The sequence below is a fragment of the Temnothorax longispinosus genome, chromosome 7 (genome assembly GCF_030848805.1).
Source record: "Temnothorax longispinosus isolate EJ_2023e chromosome 7, Tlon_JGU_v1, whole genome shotgun sequence".
Lineage (NCBI taxonomy): Eukaryota > Metazoa > Arthropoda > Insecta > Hymenoptera > Formicidae > Temnothorax > Temnothorax longispinosus.
In genome coordinates, this window is record NC_092364.1 from 10,450,246 (window position 1) to 10,477,369 (window position 27,124).

Genomic DNA, 27,124 nt, shown 5'->3' on the forward strand with positions numbered 1-27,124 from the left:
AAAAAACGCGACGATCACCTTTTTTCTTTCTTTTCAAGTACTATGTATACTTGTAAACTATAAATGTATAAAAACGATTAGATACTCGCCGCGATGGAAAGAAAGTAACACGTACAAAACAATTTCTTTATGATTCTCGAAATCAAATCTGTTTGGATTTCTAAGCACAAAGAAAGACATCTCTTTTGCTTATGTATTATTCGACAAAGCAATGATACTCTTCATGGAGTGCAGTAACGGCTGTCGCATACTAACAATGGAAACGAAAACGAGGGCGAAAACGGATAAAAGATTGAAGCGCACTCGGAAGAGAAATGAAAGCACCGCGAGCTTCCTCTTCTCGACGGTCCTTCGACTTTATTCGTGAGGCAACGATACTTTACTCAAATATCCAGTATTCTGTATACAATCATAATTAGCTAATCATCCGTCGACGAAACATATCGCTCGCGTTAAAACAGCCGCTTCGGCGTAAACTGCACGTTATGCAGTTATAGATAATTAACAAACTGAATAAAAATCTTAATTATTAATATCATTATGTTATAATAATTAAGATTTTTATTCAGTTTGTTATCTATACTGTTCATCAGCTGCGTTACTCTGATGCTAAGACTGAGTGTATATTTTTCTATATAAAGACAGAATAAAATTAGTTATATAAATCAATACTATATAAATTTAATATTTATTGCATTTGTTATAGAAATTATTATTTTACCCCATCAAGAATGGATAGATCCTTTGAAATAGTTTTACATCATTCATTTACATTACAAGAAAAAAATTATTTGAGGTGCAAGAGATGCAGTAAATTGCCAAGTCTAATAAGTACCCGCGTCAATATATACTACCTATGTATACTAATTCACATTCTCAATTATGCTACTGTTATTATTTGTCATCAGACAATTATAAACATACACATAATAATTAGATACATATTATATATATATACGCACATGTGTGCATAAGAATATATGTAATTTATAAAAAGCGGGTGCTTATCAGCCTTGATACGTTACTGCCTTCTGCTACGGATGGCCAGAAAGCATTTTCAGGTTCAGGCCGTATTGCTAAAGAATCCATAGACGCGGCAACGCCGTGCGGCGTTGCCGCATCTATAGCATATGTCTCTCTACCGTGCGTCCGTGTGAGCAATTCAGTGGTGTGTGTACGTGTACGGACATACATACACCACTTCATAGAACCTGAAATTAGTTGGTAACACTGAAACCGGAGTTTCGCGTTGTCACCACGCAAGGTCTCCAATATCAGTTCGGCCTTTGCTTTAGTTGACAGAGTTGACATTACCGACGTCGAGGAAGTTCGGCCTTAGCTTTAGCATCCCCTTAAACGTAATTCTTTCGCTCTTTGCGCACGCCGCCAATGCATCGACGCAACACACACGAGTATGACAAGCATAGTATATCCAACAATATACGTCAATAATACAATATGCAATAGTCATCTCCTACAATATATATATATATATATATATATACCCAGCAAACACCAAATATAAATAATATATAACGTAGGAGTAACAGATAATATAACAGGTGTTAAACTGTAGTAGCATAACAGTTATATAACTTTACTTTATTATTATAATATATCTACGTTATAAAACTATTATGTTGCTCCGTTATTTATATGTTATAATACATACACTTTAATACGACTGCAATATTGCGTGTTATATAACAATTGTTACGTTGATATTATATTAATGTTGTATAACATAATTTCAATTAATGCCAAAATTATATAACCTCGATATCATGCGCCATAGCGGTGCGCGCAAGTTCGCGGTCTCTTTCCGCTTCCGCTAGTGCTATCGTCCCACGATCGTAACGATGACGATATACATTTAGAAGACCGTGCCCGTCCGTGGCAGATTGTGAACCGTGTTCATGGGGTGTGTCGTGCGCGCGATGGCCCGTCGATCGTGAAAGGACGCGACGCCGACGAGAGACGGTCGAGGGTCGAGGACGTGGTTTTGATTCGCCGGATTCGCCCTCGTACGAGAGATAACCTACTTGAAGGTTTGTATATATACGTTAGAAGCTATATAATTCGTGGAATTCAGAAAGTTCAGATTCAGAATCTGATGAAACTGAGAATCGTAGATCCCCACCTAGCAAATCCTTGAACAGGCGCGCAAAAAGCGAAAGAGAAAGCCAGAATGCGAAAGAAGCATATCTCTGAATCTTCTGATATCTCTAATTCTTCTGATATTGCTAATTCTTCATTCAACAGTGATGATAATAGAAGGTACGTATTAAGAAAATTGACTAAATAAAGAGAAAGGTATAAAAATCAAATTCCAATAATCCACATATAGTATTAAGCTTAATTATCAGGCAAGTTAGTAGACGGACAGGTATGGCAGTTAGTTATAAAGAGGAAAGTGAAGAAAATACCAATAGCGAGGATTTGGTTAAAGTTGACGAATCGAACACTGTGTCAACAGAGCCTGACAATGCGGAAACTATTGAACAAATTTTGGGACAGAGGATGGGCAAGAAAGGAGGTTAGTTTGTTTTATGCGCTTAGCATTGTGATGCTGTTAATCGAGATATTATTTACAAAATATATAATTACATGCAGTTACGGGTAACGTGATAACAATCTATGCGGTCGAAGAAAACGGTGATTCCAATCCAGAGGATCGAGTAACGTGGAAACTGAAGTACAATATTGATCAAATGAAGAGGCTGGTCTCACATGCATAATATATGGGAATCAGAGGAATCTATAAAAGCACAAAAAGTATAGCATTATTAATATATTTTCTAATCTTTGTTAAACTCTCAGGTGATGTCAGGAAATATTCATAGTCTTATGTTTGTTAGGTAAAATAAGGATTGAAGAAATTAAACAATTTTATTAAACGTGAACGCAGAATCAGGCAGATGAGAGAATATGCTGAGCTAGAAGAGCTGGATTATTTAGAGTGTCAATTAGAACTTAAACAAGATCTTCTAAAAAGTTACAACAATGAGAGAATTATTGGTATGAAAATCTTTATTCTGACAATGATATTTTAAATAATATTAATGCTCTTTTCTCTCTATTATAAATATAAATTGCTATGATGACGAATCATTGTATGATTTTTTTGGTCAGCTGACTACATGAAACCAGACTGAACATCCCGATTATTTTGTAAATGGGAAAATTTGTCGTACGCCGAGGCCACATGGGAAAATGGAACTTTAATAGTGAAAAAATTGCCAGAGAAGATAAAAGAATTTCGCGACAGAGAAGATTCTAAAAGAACACCGAGCAAACATTGCAAAGTCCTCAAATCTAGACCTAAGTTTTATCAGTTGAATGAACAACCTGCTTATATGCAAACATATGCTTCCTTTATTACTTATTTCACACGCAACAACTTCATGGGCCATTTTTACTAGTAGTTCCTCTGTCGACAATGACTTTCTGGCAAAGAGAGATGTCTCAGTTGGCACCTGATCTAAATTTCGTTACTTACTTAGGCGATGTCAATTCTCGTAATGTTGTAAGTATATTATTGTTTATTGTTTCACAATATCTATTTATAAGTAATATCTACTTATATTGATCTCATATTTTCATTTTTGTTTAAAGACAGATTACCTCTGCTGAATGGTTCCGCTTCGCAAAACAGCTTCGTAAAACAAGAGAAGAAAAAGAGGACAAAGAGAACAAAACTTAAAAAAAAATACGTTTTTAAAGGTTTATTTTAATACGTATTTAAAAGTACGTATTTAAAAGTTCATTTTAAACATTGAAAAGAATGTTTCAATATACATATATATGTATACTTATCAAAAAAATTTGCAATAATATTTCTAATAAAATAATTATTAATATTCATATTTTTCTTTTTCCTATGCAAAACATGTATGTCTTCTGCACATACTAATTCCAGAAAAGGTTTTTAAATTAATTTCAAGCAAAAGCAAATAAAACAGTTTGTTTTCGCTTAGAATTAATTTAACGATCTTTTCTGGAATTAGTATGTACAAAAGGCAAATTATAAATTAATTAATATACAGTAAAATGTACAATAACAGTTACACTGCAGTTATATTACAATAATGCTCTAAATTATATTACTGCTATATAAATGTTATATATTTATATTATATAACTGCAATACACACGAGTGGGAAATTACCACTAACGTGTACATAACCTGATACAATCGTGTTATATTGCGTGTTACATTTTGTTATATCAAGATAATATAACAGTAATATACCCGTGTTTGCTGGGTATATACATATAATGGATTTCTATTATTGAGGATTTTCCAAGAAAAAAACCAATGTGTTGCTCTGTAACAAGAAATTTAAATTTTATTTACTATGTTTTAACAATTTATGTACAATATTTACAAACTTACCTGTAACAAGAGAAACGACAATTAAAGTTTCTTTCTCCTTTACACCTCTACTTACTCTTTATTTAAACAATCTTTCTATCTCAATGATTTTGCAAGATACGCACACGTGCTTATCATTTTCTATCTCTTTCTCTATCTCTATCTATCTCTCTATCTATCTTTCTCTATCTATCTCGAAGTGTTACCGACTTCGGCCTACTACCAACTACTGTAGCGCGGCGAATTCAAATGAAGAAAGTACCTTTCTTTACATATATATGTATAAAACTCATCCATATTCTCTTACTTACTCACACATTTTCCCTCTCAACTAGCATTATACTACCACAATAAATCACACGCAATACAGAGCTGTTCACTCTCATAATCACATACTAATCTCATTCATGAAGCTCTATCTCATAGATTTTACAACATTTATTGAATCTCGCAAACTCTCTTTCATTGTTTAAATACGCTTCAATACACTCGCGGCACTCATCTGCAACCCTTATACGCATGATTATATTTCCGCACTTGAAGCACATTGTTTTAACATGGCTTGGGAACCCATGCAACCGCGATGAAATGCCATGCCATAGCACTTTTCTTTCATATCCACGCAACTGAAGGTGAAACGCCGCATAGCACCCCTGACATAAGCGTATACGTGGAGATCTCCGTCCCACGTAGCAGGGCTCGAGCCCGATGATGCAGAAACTATGTATAAGATTATCATATGTCTCGGGATAACGCCGAGGCAGAACCCCGTTCAACAACCTAATAGTTATGGGTTGTATTGGCGGTTTCATTTCTATAAAAAGAAGAATTTTATATAAAATTTTAACACTGTTTTTAAATTTCTAAAAATAAAATATTTTTTTCTCTTACCGTATTTTTTCAAAAGAACTTAAACTCGAACAACACAAGTTCTTGTTACACTCAAAACCGCGTTCGCGTGCGAGATGTAGCCGAAGAATGGTCCGCTCGCCAAGATACAGATCCATCATCTTCACGACAAGAGATGTTTAAACATTTTTATATTTATGCACTGACTTCATCAAACACATGCAAAAGTGCAAATCTTGCATAGCGCCGATGTATGGCTGTTGCGATTATATACGTAGATTAAATCCACATAAGTCAATGGCATGATACCTTTTTCAAAGACATATCGCGACGCGTTCCGATAATTGATGATTTCATCGAACGTTTACAAAATTGATAGCGGGTGGGCGTTGTCACGTATACTTAATTTGACTGTTGACATAAACAAGTACAATGCACGCGGGGTGTTTTGTGGAAATACCGCGAGAAATTAAAATGAATAGAGCTGTGGTCAACGTCGCGCGTTCTTGCTCGCGGCCCCGTTCGCGCGCATCTTTTCTTCACCAACGATATTTAATTGTTTAGATCTTCGCGATATTTAATTTTTAATATTACATTTAAGTAAACGATAAACAAAGACAGCTTAATTCTAATAACAGGGAATGGGATGAACGGTAAATGAAGAGGAAAAATCGTTTAAACTTTTTACCATATTACATACTTATTTATTTGTCATGTGGCATGAATTTTGTGTCAACATGAATTCATACAAATAGGTTAGATTACTATGCACTTTATTCCCCTGATGGGGTTGAAAGGGCGTTTTTAGGGACGCCAACCTTTTACAAAATTATTTTACATTTACTCGCTTTCTGCCACCTAATTACTCTGCCTACACACACACACACACACACACACACACACACACACACACACACGCACACGCACACGCACACGCACACGCACACGCACACGCACACACACACACACACACACAACGCTCGCCTTGTCTTATCCTTAGAATTCGTCCAAATATATATTGCTTATAGATAAGTTACAAAATTGATATAATGTTTTCTTAAAAGCGCAACCTTAACTGAGGAAGTAAGAGAATAATGGGAGTTCTCAAGGCAACTTCCCAAGGAACACATCGCAGTCAAAATGACATCATTTTGACGTCACAGTTACATCACGGCAGAAAAAGTCAATATGATGATTTTTGGTTACAAAATTTAACTGTTTATTGACGTCAAGAAAAAGTCTTACTGTATAGTAGTATGCATGGGGATTCAGTATAGTAAATTTTTCTTTACTATGGTATTAGAAAAGGATATTAAAAGCAGATCACATATATTCATTCAGTGAAATACATATGAAACAAATTTATTAAATACATATGTTAAATATACATGCATTATATAACATAATATATGTATATTTGTACATCACATGCGCGCAGTATATATTAATATCCCAGCAAACGAAAAAAGATTGAAAAGAATTAAAACGGGATTGCCAGGAATTCCATTTTGTCCAAAAAAGGGATTGAAATAGTTTCCATTGAATTCCATTGAATTCAATACGGAAATTTTTAATTCCTAGTTTGGCATTCAATGGTATTCATTTCGTTAACGGAATCAATGGTATTCAATGGAATTCATGACAAAACTTTCCAATCCCTAACTTGGCATTCAGTGGTATTCATTTCGTTACGTTTTTGTGTCGGAATTGGATGGGATTCAAAAAAGACAAATTCTTTCCAAAATAAGGAATTCCATGATATTGAAACTATTTCAATCCCTTTTTTGGACAAAATGGAATTCGGAAAGTCCTTAATTGAATTCCTGGCAATCCCGTTTTAATTCTTTTCAATCTTTTTTCGTTTGCTGGGATATACTTACAAAACTACATACATACTTATTTTTTCTTTTTTGCACATTGTTTTTTGCATCATATTGTTATAAAAGAATATTAAAGACTAGTATTAAAGACTGGAAAATTGAAACTGAAATTATATATTATATGCGAAGAAAAAAGTCGTCTATGTCTCAAATAACAAAAAGCGTAAAAGAATGATTTTGAAAAGTAAACAGTTAATACAAAGAAAGCGATACGTCTTTATTGCACATAGACTATTAATTAAGGTAAAAGTAAAAAAAAAATCAGCATTTTCTTCACCAAATGTACAGAGGACAAACTAAAAAAGGCACTAATCTTATTTTTATATAGTATAACGTTCAAAAAGAAAAAAAATTGTTTGCATTTATACCACACGCTGAGCACTGGTGCTAAACCAACGTTTCACGTAATCTTCAGGCTTTTTTAAGTCGACTGTTTTACCAAATTGCTGCAGAATAGCAGCTGTAAGAAAACATATATATCACTATTCAACAAACTTGTCGTTTTTGAAATACAACAATAAAGTGTTATTCAAGAAGGTACACCCACGGTCTTACATATGTAAGACCGTGGGTACACCACTGCAGATATTAAAATATCTGTTTCATTTTATTATTAAAAACACACAGCTTTTCACTTGTATTAACAATATAGAAAAGTGGTGACCATCTTCTACTTAATTTTTATAATATTTTATAATATTTATCATAAAGAAATTAATCCAAATTGATGCAGAAAAAAATGATAACAATTTTTAATTGATTTAAAGAAAAATTAAATTACAGAATCTATTTTAATAATTAATTTAAAAGATTATAAAGAATATTGTAATTAGTTAATGTAGAATAAACAGTTACAAATAATTTAGTCAACACATTTTCAACAAGTAAATTATTTACCTTGTATAGCCTCATACGTTTTACTCTTGTTGAAAGCTATTTTGGTTTTCTGAGTACCTCCCCAACTAATAGATCTGGGAAAGGAATTCGTGATCACTTTTGGGAGTACAGACTGCAGAGCAGCAACTTCTGAATCTTTGTTTTTCATTTTTGCCGCAAAGACATCTACCTGTACAATTGTAATTTCATAAATAAAATTACATTAGAAATATTATTTTAATCTTATTGATACAGTAACAGGGCGCAAACGGAAAAACATAATTTTGGGGAACTAAAAATCAAGCAGACTGCTAAGATATATTTACCACGTATGTAAATGCATCGTCATCTGCGAGAATTTCTTCCAGTTTTTCCCACTCCTCTTCTGTACGTAGAGGAAATGCTGGGATTCCGCGTGGTCGCTTCAATTTTATTTCTTCTGGAAAAAGTTTTTTTATGATACGGTCTAACTTATGTTCCAAGTTGTCGAGCTTGATGCGTTCTTCTTCTTGAATTTTGACAATATTGTCAAGAACGTCCCACATCCATATGATATCTGTGCTTCCTGGAAATAATAGGAAATGCAGTTTATTTAATCGATTTCATTCTCATCTTAAATTGACATGGAAATGAAGAAAAAAGTACTTACTGTCATTTCCTTTTCCCTTCTTGCGGGAGAAGTCGCCAGAGCCTTATCAAAAATATATCGTGTATAGTTAAAAACAAATTAAATAGTTAGGAAACAAAATAAAACATTATTCTCACCTCTCAAGAACGATTTTACGGTATTTCTCTTTACTGAGTTATCCCTATTAGCAAGGTCTTGCTGTGCAGACCTGTGTTCCGTCAAGTTCTGCATATCATTGCTATCACTAAGTTCATTATTGCTTTGGAAAATTTCACTTCGGTCCCTTTCACCTCCCAGCTCATGCAGTGAAGAGGAAATTTTAGACTCTGTTGACGTTTGTGTTGCGGGCAGCATCTCTGAATCAGAAGTCATATCTAAAAAAAATTGAGAAAGTGTAATTATAAATTGTATTGTCTAACTCGCAAGAATTCCAAAGCTGGCTGAAATACTATCTGTTCGAGAGCACGCGGTAGCGCGGTATCGCGCGAGGTAACGAGACGACCACAAAAAGAACAAAAATGAACAGCAAGTACAAATGAAAAATAAAGTCTATATTTACAAGTATTTACAAGATCTTTAATATTTCCAGTGAAGGAAAAAGCCGTGAGCGCGCACAATAGTTAGCACGGCAAGAGCGGCGAGCGGTTACGCGAATGCGAAAATGCGGTTGAAGCAAAGTACAAGCGGTCGTATACGATAATACTTTAGCGGGTGATCTACGAGCGAGAATCGATCCCGCGCCGAGGCGGCGGTCCTTTTATCACCTCCGAGGCGATACTCCCTCCAGACAGATTTCTCCGAATTTCGGGAGGGTGATTGGCCGTCGGAGCCCTACGTCATCGCGCTGACGTCACTGTCTGCACGTGACGATCCGCAAATCGTTACTTATTTGCGCTCGCTTTTGTTTATAGCATGGACCTTTCTATTGTGTAGCTTGACTTTGTTTGTTTACTCGGTCAGCTGTGGCAATGTTTTGCTGGCGATTAGCAAACTTTCTGGAATATGAGCGAAAGAAAGATCCATGCTATACTGACGAATTTAATATTGAAGAGGCGATTTGCAATGCGATTAAGACGACACGGTGGAAATTGAATCTCGTCGACCGCCCTCCCTGCATGCATACGTGTTGCGCGAGCAATTTATAATATCGTGCCTTATGCCTTGAATTGCTGAAATGATGCGATTTTCCGTACCGAATTGCACGATCTCGAACACTATCACATTTTCTCTTTAAACTCATTAAGCCCGTATCACACTAGCGGCTCGCGGCGCGACTGCGATTGCGTCTGCGATTGCGACTGCGATTGCGATTGCGACTGGCTACTGTCCAATCATATTGCAGCTGCCGCGGTGACGCAGTTTACGCTTTTCGTTGATTGGAATTCGTGTGACCTGTCGCAACAGACCGAACAAACCAACGGAAAGCCGGTTGTTACTTTTGTTACATGCCATTACATGCGATAATATGCGGCGTAGCTTTTCTCTCGATACCTTTGCCGATGCCGCACAGTGGGGCGAATCTATCAAAAACCGGATATTGGACGAAAAAATGAAAAACGTATAATTCAAATTTTGACGAGATTTTATGTTAATATATATCCTAAACTATAAATAAATGTACTTATAATTGATTTTATCCTTTGTTATTTCCTCAAAATGATCTGATAAAGTATAACATTTTCGTGAATACTGAAATTCTAGTAATTCGATAGGTTACTTTCTAAAGTCTCCGCCGAAAGTATAACTGCGAATATGAGTTAAATGCCTATCAGAACTTATTTATTAGGGTTCAAAAAACATATTTATTTTAGTTTTATGTTATTTGAGTACTATTATATATTAATAAATATTCACGACATATTCGACTATTAAAATTTTCTTACTTCAATATTCAAACAGGAAGAAAGTTTGTGGATTAGAATGGATTAAGGTTTGCTCTGCGCCATTTGATAGGGCAAAGTGTCTAGTTTTTGGCCATATATGATCATTCATCCTCTTTCGTCCCTCTTTTTGAGATAATTGACCTCAAAGTTCACTCGACATGGTCGAACGTCGTCCATGAATAACTCAATGGACGACGTTCAATCATGTCGAGTGAATATGGATGTCTATTTTCTCATAAAAGAAAGACGAAGGGGAATATATAATTTGTTTAATTATTGCTATTTTATAACGATTAATTTCATCCATATTTTATAACAATTAATTACATTAATTAATATAATAGCAATATGATAAATATTATTGGATAAATGTATTTGGAGTACTGCGCATTCTGTAAATCCATGGGCCAATAAGATTGCTCTACGTTAAATTATTTGTTCTCCTCGAGGGGGGTGGGGAGGGGAGGGGAAGGAGGAAGGGAGGGGAGGGGGAGGAAATAAAAACAGCGGAGATAAGAACTTTTCGTCAGTCTTTCTCGATCAGTAGTTGATTAAAGACTTTTTGATTTTGAAAGTTTTGATCGTTTTTGTCGAAGTTTTTGTCGTTGCTTTATACAATTCACTTTGCGTCCTTTTCAGGATACAGTGAAAAATATATAGAATATATAAAATATATAGAAGATTATACTTTAACACGCTCGCAAAATGGAAAATTTCCGAACAAATCGTCAACTTTTTAATTGTATGCGTGCAAATAATCTTGATTTATTAAATTATGAGGCTTTAATAAGCCACATAATATCATGTATTGATACTGAATTACCCAAAATCGCGTTGGAAGCATTGAAACGAAAAATCATAAATTTCACGAAGAATTTAAAGTCAAAATGGATAGCTAGCCATTACGATTACAACAGATTTATTGCAAAGCATGAAAGTTGGTTAAATTGTGAATTTTCTTTTCCGAACGAAGTACTGAATTGAATTTCTACTTCTTCACGTACGCGTATGCCTCTTAATAGATCAAAGAGTTTCGTAGAATGTTCCGAACGACATAAAAGAAAGAGAACTGAGGAAGTACGGAATAATCCGGAAATGACTGATTTTATTGTTCGGAAAAAGTTAAAATCCGATGACGCGCTATTTATATATAATTTTATCCAGAGACATCCCGAACATGTCAAAAAGATTAGACAATTCTGTGAAGAAATTGAAAATGGAACAGATTTGATTGATAGGGATTGCATTAAGTACGACTTCAAAAAATGGAGGTTCTATATTCGGCATGTATGTATGTATGTATGTCTACGATTTTCTTTAAAACTACTGAACGGATTTAAATGCGGTTTTCACTGTCCTATAGAGCAATTCTCCAGGAAGGTTTTAGTACATAAAATATCGCGCTAGAACATCAGGGTACGGAGCAGTAAGGAAATATGCGATAATAATTATTCATATTAATTTAATAAAGCACTAAAAAAGTATAAAATAAAAAAATTTTTTTTAAAATAGAACCGATTTTTCAAAAAAAACTAAAAAGTATTGTTACGCTCCGTTCGCTATTCGTGTCGCGCGCACTTACGAACGCGTCCGCGTACTTCCGGGATCGCAGAAATAACCACTCTCGTTATACAAAAACTCGGGTTTATTTAAACTCAGAACGGAATACAAGAAAGTTCTGGGAAACCGGACCGAACGATTCGAGTCACCAGATCAATCTGACAGGCGGTAATTAAATCAATAATTCTATGCGTCCCCGTTGTCAAGGGACGCGCTTCGGCTTGAAACTTCTGCGGAGCGAAGCCAATTTCAGCCCACGAGAACGACGTCTCGGCACGGGCGAGCGGGCGTAACACTGCCCCCCCTCTTCAGATTGTCGTCCCGACAATCCGGAGGGGCAGTTTTCTGACTGGGCGAACTTTTCTGTATTCCAGGGTACCGGGACGGCCCCCTGCCCTACCCTGGGCTGCTGCCACAGGTTACCGGGCACCGTCCTCTTCTCGGTCCCAACCGTACTCTGGAAGTCCAGGATCATGTCCTCTTCACGGCTTCCTGCCCTACCCTGGGCTGCTGCCACAGGTTACCAGGCACCGTCCTCTTCTCGAGTCCAGGATCATGTCCTCTTCCTCATGAAGCGAGTCCCCAATCGACATTTTCCGGAAGAAGATACTCTCTCCCCCCTGCCGACTCCAGGGCGACCCCTCATCAATTCCCTCGCAGGAGATCTCGCCTCCCAACACAGGCCTCTTCCTCTCAGCTCCCGAAGTCGTCGGAGATGTCGCTGCTCCTCTTCTAAATCTTCGGACAAGGGGGGGGAAGCTTACCGTGGACCCAACGTCTCGAAAGACTCCCCAAGTCCCTGCCTCGGCATTTGCCCTATGTCTCACGGAAAAACCACGGATCAAACAACCGTGAGAGAGGCAGTCTTATCCTTCGCCGGTAATTAGGTTCGGCAACAAGCCAGCTCCCAAGATGTCCAACTCGGTGAAGAGTTACGACCGCTTCGGCTTCCGTAAATATCTAAGAACAAAATAACACGCGCAGTAAACAATGCAACACAACAATCTTAATTTCTACCGTAATTAACCTTCCCCGCAAATTATTACACCCAACCTAGTCCATAATATCCCTATCAAACTCTAATGTCTTTCGGAAAAAGAAGCCAACCTATCCGCATGCACAATTTTCTTCTTATGTCTCACAGATCTTTGAATACAATAGACTACATCATTCAACTTTTTCACTATTAAGAAAGGTCCTTCCCAATTGCTCTGCAATTTAGGGGCTCTACCTTTCATCCTACGAGGATTATAAAACCAAACTTTCTCCCCTTCTTGAAAAAGAGTTTGCCTGGCCTTTCGATCATACCAAGACTTTGCTCGTGAAGACTTTATATCCATACGTTCCCTAACGTTGGAATGGATCTTGTCCAACTTCTCTTTCAAATTCCCAATAGAACCTTCAACTGACTGAGATCCTCCCCTCGGAGGACTTCCTAAAAGCAGATCTAACGGCAACCTAAGATCTCGGGCAAAACACAGCTCGGCGGGAGTTACTCCAGTAGTCTCGTGTTTAGAAGATCTGTAAACCAATAAAAACATAGGGACCCAGCGATCCCAATCTTTCTGATTTTCAGAAATATACTTCGCCAAATAATTAACAATAGTCTGATGTTGCCGCTCGACTTGTCCATCCGATTGCGGATGTAGAGCAGTTGTTCTCGTTTTCCGAATTCCAAGGAGATTCATCAATTCCGCGAAAAGTTTGGACTCAAAATTCTTCCCCTGATCCGTATGGACTTCTAAAGGGACCCCGTGTCTAGAAATGACTTGATTAACGAAGACTTCTGCCACTGTACTTGCCCTAATATTCTTGAGAGGAAAAACTTCTACCCATTTGGTGAAACAGTCAACAATGACGAGGAGATATCTATTTCCGGAAGTAGTAATAGGAAGAGGGCCAAGTATGTCCATTTGTAATCTTTCGAATGGGGCCCCAACATTATAAATTTGTAATGGAGACTTTCCCTTCTTCAAAGGGCCTTTTTTTGACACACAAACTTTGCAAGTTTTGCACCATTCCTCCACATCTTGTTTACAGGAAGCCCAATAAAACCGCTTTCGGATTTTTTCAAGAGTTTTATTGACTCCAAAGTGTCCTCCAGAAAAAGAATCATGCGCTTCTTCTAGAATCTGGTTAACACGGTTTCGAGGAACAATAAGCTGAAAAATACTTGACTTAAGATTCGGTGCTTCCCATCTCTTATAAAGAACCCCATCCTTTAAACTCAAAGCATCCCAATAAGACCAATATATTCGGGCGGAGACATTTCCAGCGGGTATTTCAAAACGAGACGGACGTATTCCCGTTTCCTTCCCGCGGTAAATAAAAGCAATGCTAACGTCCTCTAATTGCTCCTTGCGCCAATCTTGAAGAGTTTCTCCTATGAGAATAATACGAGCGACTGATTTTCTTGATTCTTCAATCTGCCTTCTCTCCACTTTGACACAATATTCGCAACCAAATGATTCACATTGTCGTCTAGAAAGCCCATCGGCATTCTTGTGAATTAAACCTTTGCGATGAATAATCTCGAACTCATATTGCTGGAGTCTTTCCAGCCAACGCGCCAATTGCCCTTCTAAATCTTTAAAGGACATCAACCACCTAAGAGAAACATGATCCGTACGGATCAAGAACTTCCGCCCTAGAAGATAATGCCGGAAAAATTTAATAGAATCGACTATCGCCAAGAGTTCTCGACGAGTAACGCAATAATTCCTCTCAGACTTACTAAGTACACGACTGAAATAAGCAATGACTTTTTCTACTCCCTCTTGCTTTTGTGAAAGGACTGCGCCAATTCCAATATTCGAAGCGTCAGTGTCCAAAATAAATTCTCCCTCCCCACTCGGAAAGGATAACATTGGAGAAGAAGATAACACTCGTTTCAACTCTAAAAATGCACTTTGACACTTCTCGTCCCAAGAAAATTTAACCTGATTTTCTGTTAGAGCATATAAAGGTTTGGCTAAAGAAGAAAATCCTTTTACAAATTTCCGATAATATGAGCAAAACCCTAGGAAACTTCGAAGCTGTTTCTTGTTATGTGGAATCGGCCAATCCTTCACAGCAGAGATCTTTTCCGGATCTGTAGTAACACCTCCTGAAGAGACTATATGTCCCAAATATTTTACTTCCTTTGCAAAGAGAATACACTTTTTAGAGTTTACTTTAAGATTAACAGAACGTAACCGTGAGAGCACGTTCTTTAAATTCTCTAGCATTTCATTAAAATTTTTACCGAAAATTATTACATCGTCCAAATAAACCAAACAAATTTTATATAATAATCCTCGCAATACTTTTTCCATTAAACGCTCAAAGGTAGCAGGAGCGTTACACAGCCCAAAAAGCATTACAGTGAATTGCCATAATCCACGTCCAATAGAAAAGGCAGTCTTTTCCCTATCCTCAGGACGAATCTTTACCTGCCAATAACCACTTTTAAGATCCAGAGTGCAAAACCAAAAGTTTCCCGAAAGCTGATCGAAAATGTCATCTATTCTAGGCAAGGGAAACGAATCTTTTTTAGTTATTGCATTTACCATTCTATAATCGACGCAAAATCTCAACGTTCCATCTTTTTTTCTTACCAAAACAGCAGGAGAAACCCACGGACTTTGCGACTCTTCTATGACCCCTTGCTTTCTCATTTCCTCAATAATCTTTTCTACTTCCCCTCGCATTCGTAAGGGAATTCGACGAGGAACCTGCTTAATGGGAGAAGAATCTTCTAAATTGATGACATGTTCGACGACTCCACAATTACCAGCAACAATCTCCTCGGAAAATACATCCTGATACTCCTCTAAGAAATCCGTAAAAATTTCTTTCTGAGCCTTATTTAAATTTGAGGAATTATTAGTATAGAGTTCTTTCAAGAATGGAGCTCTTTCGGAAGAAACTTGAATTCGAGAACAACTCAAAACCTTTTCTTTATCGGATTCCGAAGAAATGAAAGCAAATTCAAAAACATTTTCTAAATTTATCTTCCTTAAGAAATCTACACCTAATAAACAATCATCATCCATGTCTATTACATACATAGGAATTTCCACGAAATATTTTCCCAAGAGAACTTTTGCCATGACCTTAAATTCGATGGGAACTACCTCTCCAGTGGGATATCTAAGAGAATTGTCCTTAATCTGAATGATGTGCTTGCCCTCTCTAACCATTCTTCTACTAAGAATCGAAACATCCAAATCCGTATCTATCTTGAAACAACACTCGTTACCATCCAACATCCCCTTATAACTAAAATAATTTGAACTTGACTTTATTCGATTAACAGAAAAAGTTTGAGAACAATTAACACTCGGGGTAATGCCCACTTCAGTTGTTCTCCCCCCGCCGAGAGCAACTAAACCGAGTTTCCCTTGTTCTCAGGACACTCAAACCGGAAATGTCCCTCCTTTCCACAATTCCAACACTCTTTTGTTCTATTCCAATCCCTCCGCTCATAAGCTTTCTTTCCTCTTTCTTCGACTTTTTCATCTCCGTCCCCCTTTTCATTACTCTTCACGCCCCTATCCTTCCCCTTCTCAAATCGCTTCTCAAAATCCTCCTTCTTTCAAAATTTCCTCCCTGTATAATTTTGACGGCCTTTGCCCTCTCTATGGCCAACTTCAGCGAGGTAATCCCTTCTAGCTGAAGAGTCCTTCTAACAAATCCGTCCGAAAGGGAAGAAACAAATTGAGCGCACGCGATCTTGTCTCGAACCGCGTAGGGACACTCAGGATAAGCTAATCGAGAGAGCCTTTCCAATTCGTGACCGAAAGTAGCTAAATCTTCCCCGAATCTTTGCCTTCTGTTCGTAAACTGAGTATAATAATTTTGCGAAAGTTGCCCCTCACCGAAACGTAGTTCTAATTTGGACTTTAGTTCTTCGTAACCCAAATTCTCTAAATTTTCTACCGATTCTAGGACAGAACGCGCTTTTCCCCTTAAGCACGACGCTAAAGCTACGGTTTTGATCGCATCGTCCCATTGATTCGCGCGTGCGATTAAATTAAATTGCGAGAAAAACTCTCGCAACGGAACCACACCGTCAAACGTGTCAGGTTTAAGTTTATATCCGATTTCACTGCGCGCGCCATTTCCCACACCAACGGCTTCTACTTCCGGACCGCGATTCGCTCTAATATTGGAAGGACTTAGCTGTGTTTCCTGAGAAGGCAACCGGTCTCCCCGTAAAAATTGGAGCTCCTCATCGTGCCGGCGGAGCATTGCGGCGAGTTCCTCATCACGTTGCGCCTGCTCCTCGCGCATTTGCCGCATCTCCTGTAGCACGGCTTGGAGAGCTGCCGTCTCTGAAGCTGCCGACTCCGTCGCAGGCTCCGAAGAGTCCACCAGGCGTCTCTTTCTCGTCGCAACTAGCGTCGTCATGGCACACACACTCACACGCGCGATCCCGGACGAGCCCCCAAAAAGTGTTACGCTCCGTTCGCTATTTGTGTCGCGCGCACTTACGAACGCGTCCGCGTACTTCCGGGATCGCAGAAATAACCACTCTCGTTATACAAAAACTCGGGTTTATTTAAACTCAGAACGGAATACAAGAAAGTTCTGGGAAACCGGACCGAACGATTCGAGTCACCAGATCAATCTGACAGGCGGTAATTAAATCAATAATTCTATGCGTCCCCGTTGTCAAGGGACGCGCTTCGGCTTGAAACTTCTGCGGAGCGAAGCCAATTTCAGCCCACGAGAACGACGTCTCGGCACGGGCGAGCGGGCGTAACAGTATTTAAAAAATTAAAAAATCATTTATGCGCTTTATGAAAAATTGTTAATTAAATAATTTTGATTTCATACACTAAATGTATAATAATCGTACATTATTTATGTCAAGTTTCAAGTCATTTCATTGAAAAGTAGAAGTTATAAGCAAATGACCGAAAAATGAGGCGTTTGCCCCACTGTGTGCCGCCGTGTTGTATCTCCTGAAAGAAAGGCTAACTGAGTAAAGGAATCGTTTTCCTGATCGCCGACATGGAGCTCACCGACGATAATTTGGTAACGTTGAGCGAATATCTGAAACACACACTCTCAGCCCAGACGTGAATGTCAAACGTCCAAGTTGGTATAACCTACAAACTTATTATTTTTGTGATATTTTAAACGTTGTACGCGTGTCGTACGTTAATATCCAATTTATATTTTAGCCGAGAAAGTTTCTGGAGTCGGTGGAAGTCAATCAGAATTATCCTTTACTACTACTTCATTTGGTGGACAAGTCTGAGATTAACATCACGATTAAGATTGTCGGCGCAATTTAAAAGAATTATGTTAAGCGCAACTGGAAAGTGGTTGGGTTTTGGGTTTATATTTATTTATTTATTTTAATGTTCTTACATCGTATGTTAGTTTACTATTGCGGAATGTTATTTTAGGAGGAGGATTCAGTGGATCGTATACATGCCCAAGACAGAGATGCCGTCAAGAAACTAATCGTTAATCTGATGTTACATTCACCAGATTCGATACAAAAGCAGTTGTCTGATGCAGTATCTATCATTGGAAAATATGACTTTCCGAACAAGTGGCCAGAATTGATTGATCATATGAGTCCCTTGTGAATTTTGTACTCAGATATAATGTATTTAACGATAGTTAAACGCTACAATAAAGATATGTTTTGAGATCTCAATGGTACATATATACTTTTCTGTTAATTTTTTTTTAGTACAATATTACATAAATACAATATGAAAATAAGCCATAGAAATATTTTATGTATCAAATAAGTGTTCTCTATAAAATAAAATATATGTTTATGTATTGTAACAATTCCTCTATAAAATAAATATTACATAAGTACAATATGAAAATAAGCCATAGAAACATTTTATGTATCAAATAAGTGTTCTCTATAAAATAAAATATATGTTCATGTATTGTAACAATTCCTCTATAAAATAAATTAACACTTGTTTAAATGTCTCACTATAATAGATAATATTTACTTTATCTTTGGATAAGAAAGCAATAAAAAATTAGGAATTTGCATTACAATGACATAGCCGAAAAAAATACTTATTTAATAACTAATTACTTAATTTTAAACTCTTCAAAACTGTGTTAACAGTTTCAAAATTTCATCTTCACACTTTTTTCGATTCTCCGGAGGTAACGAACGAAGCCTGGTTTCTAAGAATAATGCCAAAGTATGAGCTGAATCATTGATTTCAGGTTGAGGAAGAGATAAAACTGGGTCAGGTTGAGCCATCTGTTTCAAGGCACCTACAGCCTCCTCCATTATTGATGATTGTTTTTTCGTCTTCAATCCTCTCTTATAAAATAATTGCTGTTGGTTTTCTGATGATCGCTTGTTGGATACAGTAACAGAATTTTGTTGTTGTTGAGAAGATTGAGTGATGCTGCTGAGTGCAAAATTAGATGCCAGCCTTGGGAGAGATTGAGGTGACAGACTCTTTTCTGGTAGAGGTGCAATTGGTTCAAAATCGCTACATACAGATACACTAGAAGAATTTGGATCAGAAGATGTCAAGTGTGTACTTCCTACATTTACTTCAGGTGGAATTATCGCAAATTCCTGAAAAATAATTACAGATACATATAGAATTAGTTTCTGTACTGTGATTTACCGAAATTGTAAAAATATCATTTTTACTTCGAAAAAAGAAATAAAAAGAAATAAAAAAAAATAACATAATGGCGATTACTTTAAAAAATAATTTACCTGCAATGCTTCATCATAGTAGATATGTAGTGTATTTTGTGTACATGATGTATTATCATTCACTTCATCAATGATTTGTGAAGATTCTGAATCTGATGCTGCAGTTGTCTCTAGCTGGATGGGGGAAATATTTGATTGTGAGTCTCCTTGGATACAACTCTTTTGGAGAAACATTAATCTCTCAAACAGGTGCCACTTGGGCTTGTATATATTGTCTGTGCCAGCTCCACTGCGCTTTGATTCTTTCATAGCTTTTAAATTTCTTGCAAACGTATCCTTCATGTTTCTAAAACGGCTTGATACAACAGCACCTGTAAATAGCATCAATAAAAAGCCTATTACATAATTTTATTATTTTAATTCTGCATAACTTTAACTTATTAATATATTTCCTACAAAAAATTGTAATTCTTTAATCCACTCCAATATAAACTATGAGAAACATTAATATATATTAATTATTCATTAATTATAGGTTATGTTAGTTAATATTAAATTAATTATAATAAATTATAAATAGCTGATAGTATTGAACCGATTCACTTCTGATTGTGAGACATACCTGTGAAATCTGAACCCAACTGCTCGGCTATTTCGTCCCATGCTGCAATCTTGAGATCTGTTTGTCTGTACAAGTGGCTTGTACAGTCCCAAAGAAGTGGTTTTAATTCCACAAGGTCGATCAGACGGTAATCTGTCTCTTTCGAGAAATTATGTTTCGGTGGCATTGTGTGACTTTCTATCTGCTTCAATATCACAGATGTTCAATATTATTGTTTTCAACACGGTCGTATACACGTGGTTTTCACGCACTAGCACCACATTGCACCACGTGACCAAATCGGATCCTGTGATTGGCTGCGACTGTGACTGCGACTCGAAAAATGGATTCAAAGCCAAAAGGCAGTCGCCAGTCGCAATCGCTGACAGCTACCTTTTTGATTGGCTGAAATAGAATCGTAATCGCAGACGCAATCGTAGTCGCGGCCATATGGGCTTTACCAAACGGCAGTCGCCAGTCGCAATCGCTGACGCCAATCGTAATCGCTGATAGCTACCTTTTTGATTGGCTGAAATAGAGTCGCAATCGCAGACGCAGTCGCAGTCGCGCCGCGAGCCGCTAGTGTGATATTACACATTACGGATGAAGAATAGAAATAAGCAAAGTGTATTAAATAGTGTAAATGACCAGCTCTGCAAGTGTTCGTAACAGCGAATGAAAAGGAAATGTTCACCCAGCATGGGGAAAAAGTAATCCAGGAAGCATCACAGAAATACTCTCGTGAAAAGAAGGAAAAACTCACCGTCAGTATTTAATGGGGATTGACACAAGTTTTTGAAGGCATGAAGATCTACATATTGTAGTGTATTGGAAAAATCAGTAGCATTTGCGTTTTCTGTATCTGCAGGGCTCTTTCCACGATTGCAAAGAATATCTGTAGCAATATAAGCCAATTATAAGGCATAAACATTATACTCATATAAATATAATATGATAAAAATGAGGGGGCATATTCACAGTTATGAGTCATGTCAGTCAAAGATTTAATTTATTACCTTCCGATTGTGATTTTTCAAGAGACACTTTTTTATTTACTGCTTTGATAAGTTTCTTTGCGGTCAAGACTTTTTTTTTGTATTCGAGTTAATTCCGTTGCCCTTCGATGCTTTTATTGGATGAGAAACTTGGGCTTTCAATGCAGCGAGCTGCTCTCTGATATTTACTGCAGGAGCTGGTACACTATTTACTTGAGAGACATCCTGGCACTTTTCACGTTCCTCGCTTTTTGTACGTTGCATTTCTCGACGGGGTTCTCTTGCAACCTGCAGTTTACATTTTTTACGCATATTTTTCGATTCCCGATCGTCATCATCAGAACTCTGACCAACATCATCAGAACTCTGATTCTGAAATTTGACTGGAGGTTGACGCTTCCGCGGCTTCTCGTAATCAGTCTCTATGTTGGAGTCAATGGGTTTATCTTCGGCGGCCAGTTTAGCAGCTTTACTTGCAAGGTTAAACGTTTCTAGAAGCATGAAAAGAAACAGTATAATTCAGTATCTATAAGAGAATCCAATACATTACAGTTAAGCTCGTATCAGATTATGAATTAGGATTGAGATTGAATTAAAATTTTACCAAACAGAGTAAAGTTTATTAAACTTGGGATTCTTTCGTATTGAGTTTTCTTCATTATGATTCGTCACATTTCAATCTAATTTCAATCTTAAACCATACTCTGATACAGACTTTAGGCTACTTACTGTAACTGTGCAAAAAGTCAACGTTACATTCTTCCCAGTCTTCTTTCACATCCACAAGAGACATTACCAGTCTCGTAAAGCATTTTGTTTTAGGAGGATACACGACAGTCTCTTTAGATTCATTTAGCCATTTAGTTGCCACCACGCATGTACCACCATCCGGCCAAACAACAACCGAGAACTGTTATGAGACAAAGAAGCAAATAAAATAAATAGGAAATACTTATATTCGTCTTGATAAATTCCACGAGCAATAAAAATTTATTTTTACTAGTAAAACATATATATATATAATGCAACTGACAAGAGCACAATGAGAGTGGCATATATGTCAAGCTCAAAAGAAAAAATTAAAAAATGAAAGTTTAGAAATTGTTTCATCTAAAAAGTTCTAAAGCGAAAGTGTAAAACATTGACGCCCAGTTTACATCGCCCATGTTTAAGAAAGGCATCCCATCTTCACGTCGCATTAAGTAAGAGGAAAGGTAAAGGGTTCTTACAGATGAAATGTAGTTTAGCGAAATGTCTCACCCTTACTTTATTGTGACCCAGTATGAACGAGCGGAATACACAGATAACTATCATTGGCATCAGGAATGAGAATGCATTTCTGAAGAACTTGATTAATAGGCCAGATTTTTTTCTGTTTCCTCAAGTTGCGATACCTTACAGATGCCTATGTCTGTGGAATTGATAGGAAATGTAAAGAAGTCACAAATGTTCTTAAATCTGTGTCCATGTAAAGAAATTCGTGTGCCACGAAAGGGACAAGTAATTTTTGAGAGGACGACTACTTCGCCATTTTTTGACTGAAAGCAACAATCTGCTTCTGATGTGGAAAGTGTCATTCCGTGCATGGTCAATTTAGAATAAACCTCTACTTCATCATCTCCCTCGTACTGTTTTTTACTTAATTCAATTCGCTCTTCGTTAATCATATCTTTTTGCATAAGTCGGCCTCCTCTTTCAAAGTCTCTGTTGTAAAATTGCTGAAGAGGCATGTATGTTGCTCTTAAGCAACGTTTGATGACACCCAAGTAATTTTCATACTTAAATTACTAAGAGCCTGGTAAGTGCGACATTCTGTAGGTAAATGGCAGAGTACATGAATATAATAAGTAACAAATTCATTTCCAAAAATGTCCGCAGCATGACGAATAAATGCACGGAGAAGAACGTCTGCTGTTTCAATCATACCGTCCTTTTCAAGTAAAAGTGGGCTCGAGAGAATGTACACTCCGCATTGTAGAAATAAGTAGTTTGTGTATAGATTTCGATCCAACAAGCTGAAAATTTTTATTCCATCATATAAAAGAATTCTCCTAAACTCTGATGCCTTATATTTTCCGAAATAAGATAAGTTACGAGGTCTTCTGCAGAATTCAACCGGAATATGAGGTTTAATTTCGTCAATTGCCGCGGAAACAGCAGCCCTATCGCGCGGTGAAATTTTTCCTCGATTTGGCCCTCGTTTTCCCAAAACAAACTCCAGCCACCGCTGAAAAACTCCGCTATACAAAAGATGCATTTCGTCCAATCTAAACTGAGACACCATACCGATCCCAATTTCTTCTAACGGAGACGTGATGTCAGGAATATGATGGCCAGCGTCTACTTTGGATCTAAATTCTTCATCGTTACGAAGACATGCATCATAGTCTAAAAAAACTTCCCTGTTTTTATAGCGGACTCCAGTGACATGGCACTTTTCACAAGCTTTTCTTGATGTGTGCCCTTTAATGCTGTGACGTGACAAATGTCACGTCCCTCACCCCAGATGGGAGCTCGGCCGAGGTAGAGTCCTATATAAAGAGAGAAGCGCAACCGAGCAATATATATAGCTACTACTCGTCGACAAAATGGCTGCCTGATATCACGTGATATTCCCCTTCTCTTTTATCTAACTGGCTCTTTAGCTCCAGAAAAACGGAGTTCTGTGGCTGCGTTCGCGTTCGTTTTGACGCTTTCAGCGCTATAAGTATCATTCTGTCCTCGTCGCAGATCGAATATCAAACGTAAAATGTGGAGAAGCAGAATGACGCGTGGCTCCGTGTATGTGAGTGTAAAAAAATCGAAAGAGGTTTTCTTTGATTAAAGGGAGGAGGGAGGTTATGTTATACATAGGCTATACCTTATACCTTTTTAATTTATTATAGATTGCCGTTTGAGTTAATTAACTAAAACCCTCAGTTGGAGACACGGTGATAGGCTTATCCCGAACTTAAAAAAAGTTTTAAAACGTGGAGTCCCAACGTGCTGCTGTTCGTTAATATTTTGAGTTGTAACAAATTTAAGGTGAATATATATTCATATAAAAGTAATTTGATCACAGAAATTTTAATACTGACTTAATAATAAACTGATTTATTTGATCGTAACGTGTAGAATAATTTTGCGAAGATCCAAGAGAAATCCATACACTATTGACAGAATAATTTTTGTGATTAATGTGAGTATTTGTTGCTAATAAAGTGTCACTTGTTTCTTTAAGTCATTGATTAAGTACTATCTTTGAAGATTTTAATAAGTAATTATTTTACATTTCCAGATCAACAATGGAGAAAGACTCGTTGATATCAAATAGACCAGCATATTTGGAACAACTGAAAGAAGAAGCAAAAAGAAACTCGAGAATTATAAAAAAATTAAGAGCCGAGAACAGTGTAAAAGATATGAAATTGGAATATCTAATTTACCAATTACTGTTATTAAAGTTAGTTCAGTGAATACCTACTTTTGTGTAAAAACAATGTTTAATCGATTGATTTACAGAAACAATTTCTACTGAAATCCTTTTAGGCCCGGTTACACCAACCTCTTGGTAAGCTAACTGATAGTTAAATCATATGTCTATCTTTGTCTAATGTGAAGGAAAAACATATGATTTAACTATCAGTTTACCAAGAGGTCGGTGCATCCGGACCTCAATCAGATAAAATTTAAGGATCAAAATAAAAGGATCAAAATTGGATTATGTATTTTATTCCAAGATTTGTAATATTTATTTGTGTAAGTTTAAAAAAAAAATTGTGAAAAAATAACATAAACATACTGTTGCATGAATATGATTAAAAGTAAAAATATATTTATTTGCAGTAAATATTTTCAATTATTTATTTTAATCAATTTTCTGTTAAAAAGATTCATTTTTTATAATAACTTTGCTACTGTCCGCATAGTCCCACATGCTACTGTCCCACAACTATAATATAATTCACTTGGCCTTTAAAATACTATTTGTCGGAAATTTCCGAAGAATACGACCTTGGCCATATTTTGTCAAGCATCCAGGTATGCAACATTTGTTGTAACCTCCCATGATGTACGATGCACAGATCACATTATAAGATTACATCACTCAAAGCAGGAAGAAATCCCGTCTTTAAAATACTATTTGTCGGAAAAACTCGAAGAAAACGATCTTGACCATATTTTGTCGAGAATCCAGGTATACAACATTTATTGTGTACTATGATATCCAAACAGATGACATTACATGACATTGCATCACTCAAAGCAGGAAGAAGTCGCGCCACTGTTCGTCGACAAAATGGCGGAGCCAATCAGCAGCCGATACACCGGTTGCGCTTCTCTCTTTATATAGGACTCTAGGCCGAGGGAGGCGTCAGGGATGGTGCCTCCGCCCGGGGCGGGCGGAGAGCGAACATTTAGGTTAGGATTAAGATCTGTTGCGAGCGTTACAGGTCGAGGGAGTGCGGAGCAGATGGCCAGGGCCACGACGTTGTAACGGCATATGCCGCATCGAGGGACTTACGGCTGGACAGCAGGAAGCTTCCGAGGACGGACGGTCGACGGGCGGGTCACGCTGGAGCCTACAACCGGAAAATCAGCTGGCCTGTCAAGGCGTTACCAGTGGCACGAGAGCACTGCAGCCCGAATACGGAGGACCCGAAAAGGGGGACGCCCCGACGAAGGTTCCCGTCAAGGAACGGGGCCACCACCGGTGTACCGCCACCGGTCGACGAGCCAGGGCCCGGCCGACCTGGCCGTCGAGAAACCGGACGATGAGTCGCGGCCTGGACAGCCGGTCTCACGTAGGCGGGCTTTAAATCTACCGCCGGCGGATGGAAGCAGTGACAAGGGGCGCCCTAGTAAGGCGCGACGGTCGCCTAGGAGGATCGGTAGCGTGCCAGGGCGCAGCACCTGATAGGGCTAGGAACACCGGCGTGCGCGCGCGCGCGGGGGCTCAGCGTGGTCCCGCCGGGCCGAAGGAACGCCACTGTCGTGCGAGCCGCCATCCCGGCAACATCCCGCCCTGCGAGCCGAACGACGAGCTGCCGGAACCAGGAGAATTTGTAAGGCCACTGCTCAGCCTCCCCGAAGTAAGATCGCGGTAATACCAAGGCCCTCCCGGGAGTCGCGTTGTGCCGCGGAAATACATGGAATCAGCCGTAATTGAATAATACCGAGTGCAATACCGCGGGAGGGCCCGTGCGACAAAGTGATCGCGAGTGCCCGTCTCGGGGATGCGAACGTACGGCCGCCGACAGTCAGCGTGATTGTAATTTCGTTGCGTGTGATTTCGTTTCGTGTACTTTCGTTGCGTATAGTTTCGTTGTGGGTAATTTCGTTGCGTGTAATTTCGTTGCGGGCAATTTCGTCGCGTGTAATTTTTCGTTTCGTGTACTTTCGTTGCGTATAGTTTCGTTGTGGGTAATTTCGTTGCGTGTAATTTCGTTGCGTGCAATTTCGTCGCGTGTAATTTCGTAATCGTCGTTGGCTTAACCGTGCCGTAGTTTTGGGAAGTGGCTCTCGCGCGTGCGAGAGTCTCGTAGTTGTCGTTGCCGGTTAAGTTCGTGCTATTTGTAATTAGATATCCGTGCGTTTCATCGGGATTAATGGCCCACGGTTATGTCGCGTTTACGGGTGAGGCCATTCGTGCGTTTCGAGGGGAGTGAAGATCCCCAGCGTCGTCGCGGTAGATCGTAAGGAAATTGCGCTCATTTAGACGTAGACGTTTCGAGTATTTCGCGTTTGACCGTCCGGGTAGAATCCGCTGCAATTTATGACGGGGAATAGTCTTGTACGAATTCGACCGGGATTGCCGTGCAGTTCAGCGACGGAATGAGTATCGCGCTC

At 38.1% G+C, this 27,124-nt stretch overlaps 3 protein-coding genes and 3 long non-coding RNA genes across 9 annotated transcripts; 3 read left to right on the top strand and 3 right to left on the bottom strand.

The window, feature by feature from the left end:
• Positions 1–2,375: 2,375 nt before the first annotated feature.
• Positions 2,376–3,520, top strand: LOC139816845 (uncharacterized). The gene is made up of 4 exons (XR_011733097.1): positions 2,376–2,536; positions 2,614–2,775; positions 2,859–3,018; positions 3,133–3,520. It is a non-coding gene; the product is annotated as an uncharacterized lncRNA (long non-coding RNA).
• A 2,338-nt stretch (positions 3,521–5,858) lies between these two features.
• Positions 5,859–21,199, bottom strand: LOC139815838 (uncharacterized). Its single transcript, XM_071783024.1, has 6 exons — positions 21,064–21,199; positions 8,746–8,982; positions 8,630–8,671; positions 8,307–8,545; positions 8,002–8,170; positions 5,859–7,564 (listed from the first exon to the last, which is right to left on the bottom strand). The coding sequence occupies exons 2-6, from the start codon at positions 8,978–8,980 to the stop codon at positions 7,467–7,469; spliced, it is 783 nt and encodes a 260-aa protein (XP_071639125.1). The 5' UTR covers positions 8,981–8,982; positions 21,064–21,199; the 3' UTR covers positions 5,859–7,466.
• On the top strand, positions 17,603–18,650 carry LOC139816191 (uncharacterized). The gene is made up of 3 exons (XR_011732967.1): positions 17,603–18,135; positions 18,222–18,365; positions 18,450–18,650. It is a non-coding gene; the product is annotated as an uncharacterized lncRNA (long non-coding RNA).
• Positions 18,887–20,857, bottom strand: LOC139816190 (uncharacterized). Its single transcript, XM_071783576.1, has 3 exons — positions 20,322–20,857; positions 19,760–20,070; positions 18,887–19,612 (listed from the first exon to the last, which is right to left on the bottom strand). Exons 1-3 carry the CDS (start codon positions 20,485–20,487, stop codon positions 19,127–19,129), a joined length of 963 nt encoding a protein of 320 aa, XP_071639677.1. The 5' UTR covers positions 20,488–20,857; the 3' UTR covers positions 18,887–19,126.
• Positions 21,079–22,947, bottom strand: LOC139815837 (uncharacterized). Of its 2 annotated transcripts, none has more exons than XM_071783022.1 (4): positions 22,556–22,947; positions 22,025–22,205; positions 21,317–21,786; positions 21,079–21,195 (listed from the first exon to the last, which is right to left on the bottom strand). In XM_071783022.1, exons 1-3 carry the CDS (start codon positions 22,613–22,615, stop codon positions 21,380–21,382), a joined length of 648 nt encoding a protein of 215 aa, XP_071639123.1. In that variant the 5' UTR covers positions 22,616–22,947; the 3' UTR covers positions 21,079–21,195; positions 21,317–21,379. The 2 variants fall into 2 exon arrangements, with proteins under 2 accessions (XP_071639123.1, XP_071639124.1); XM_071783023.1 differs by having other exon boundaries at positions 22,562–22,945.
• Positions 22,948–24,256: 1,309 nt separating this feature from the next.
• Positions 24,257–25,556, top strand: LOC139815839 (uncharacterized). Of its 3 annotated transcripts, XR_011732839.1 has the most exons (5): positions 24,257–24,319; positions 24,410–24,473; positions 24,573–25,033; positions 25,204–25,315; positions 25,542–25,556. It is a non-coding gene; the product is annotated as an uncharacterized lncRNA (long non-coding RNA). The 3 variants fall into 3 exon arrangements; XR_011732838.1 differs by having other exon boundaries at positions 24,573–25,315; XR_011732837.1 differs by lacking the exon at positions 25,542–25,556 and adding an exon at positions 25,473–25,487 and having other exon boundaries at positions 24,573–25,315.
• Positions 25,557–27,124: the final 1,568 nt, after the last annotated feature.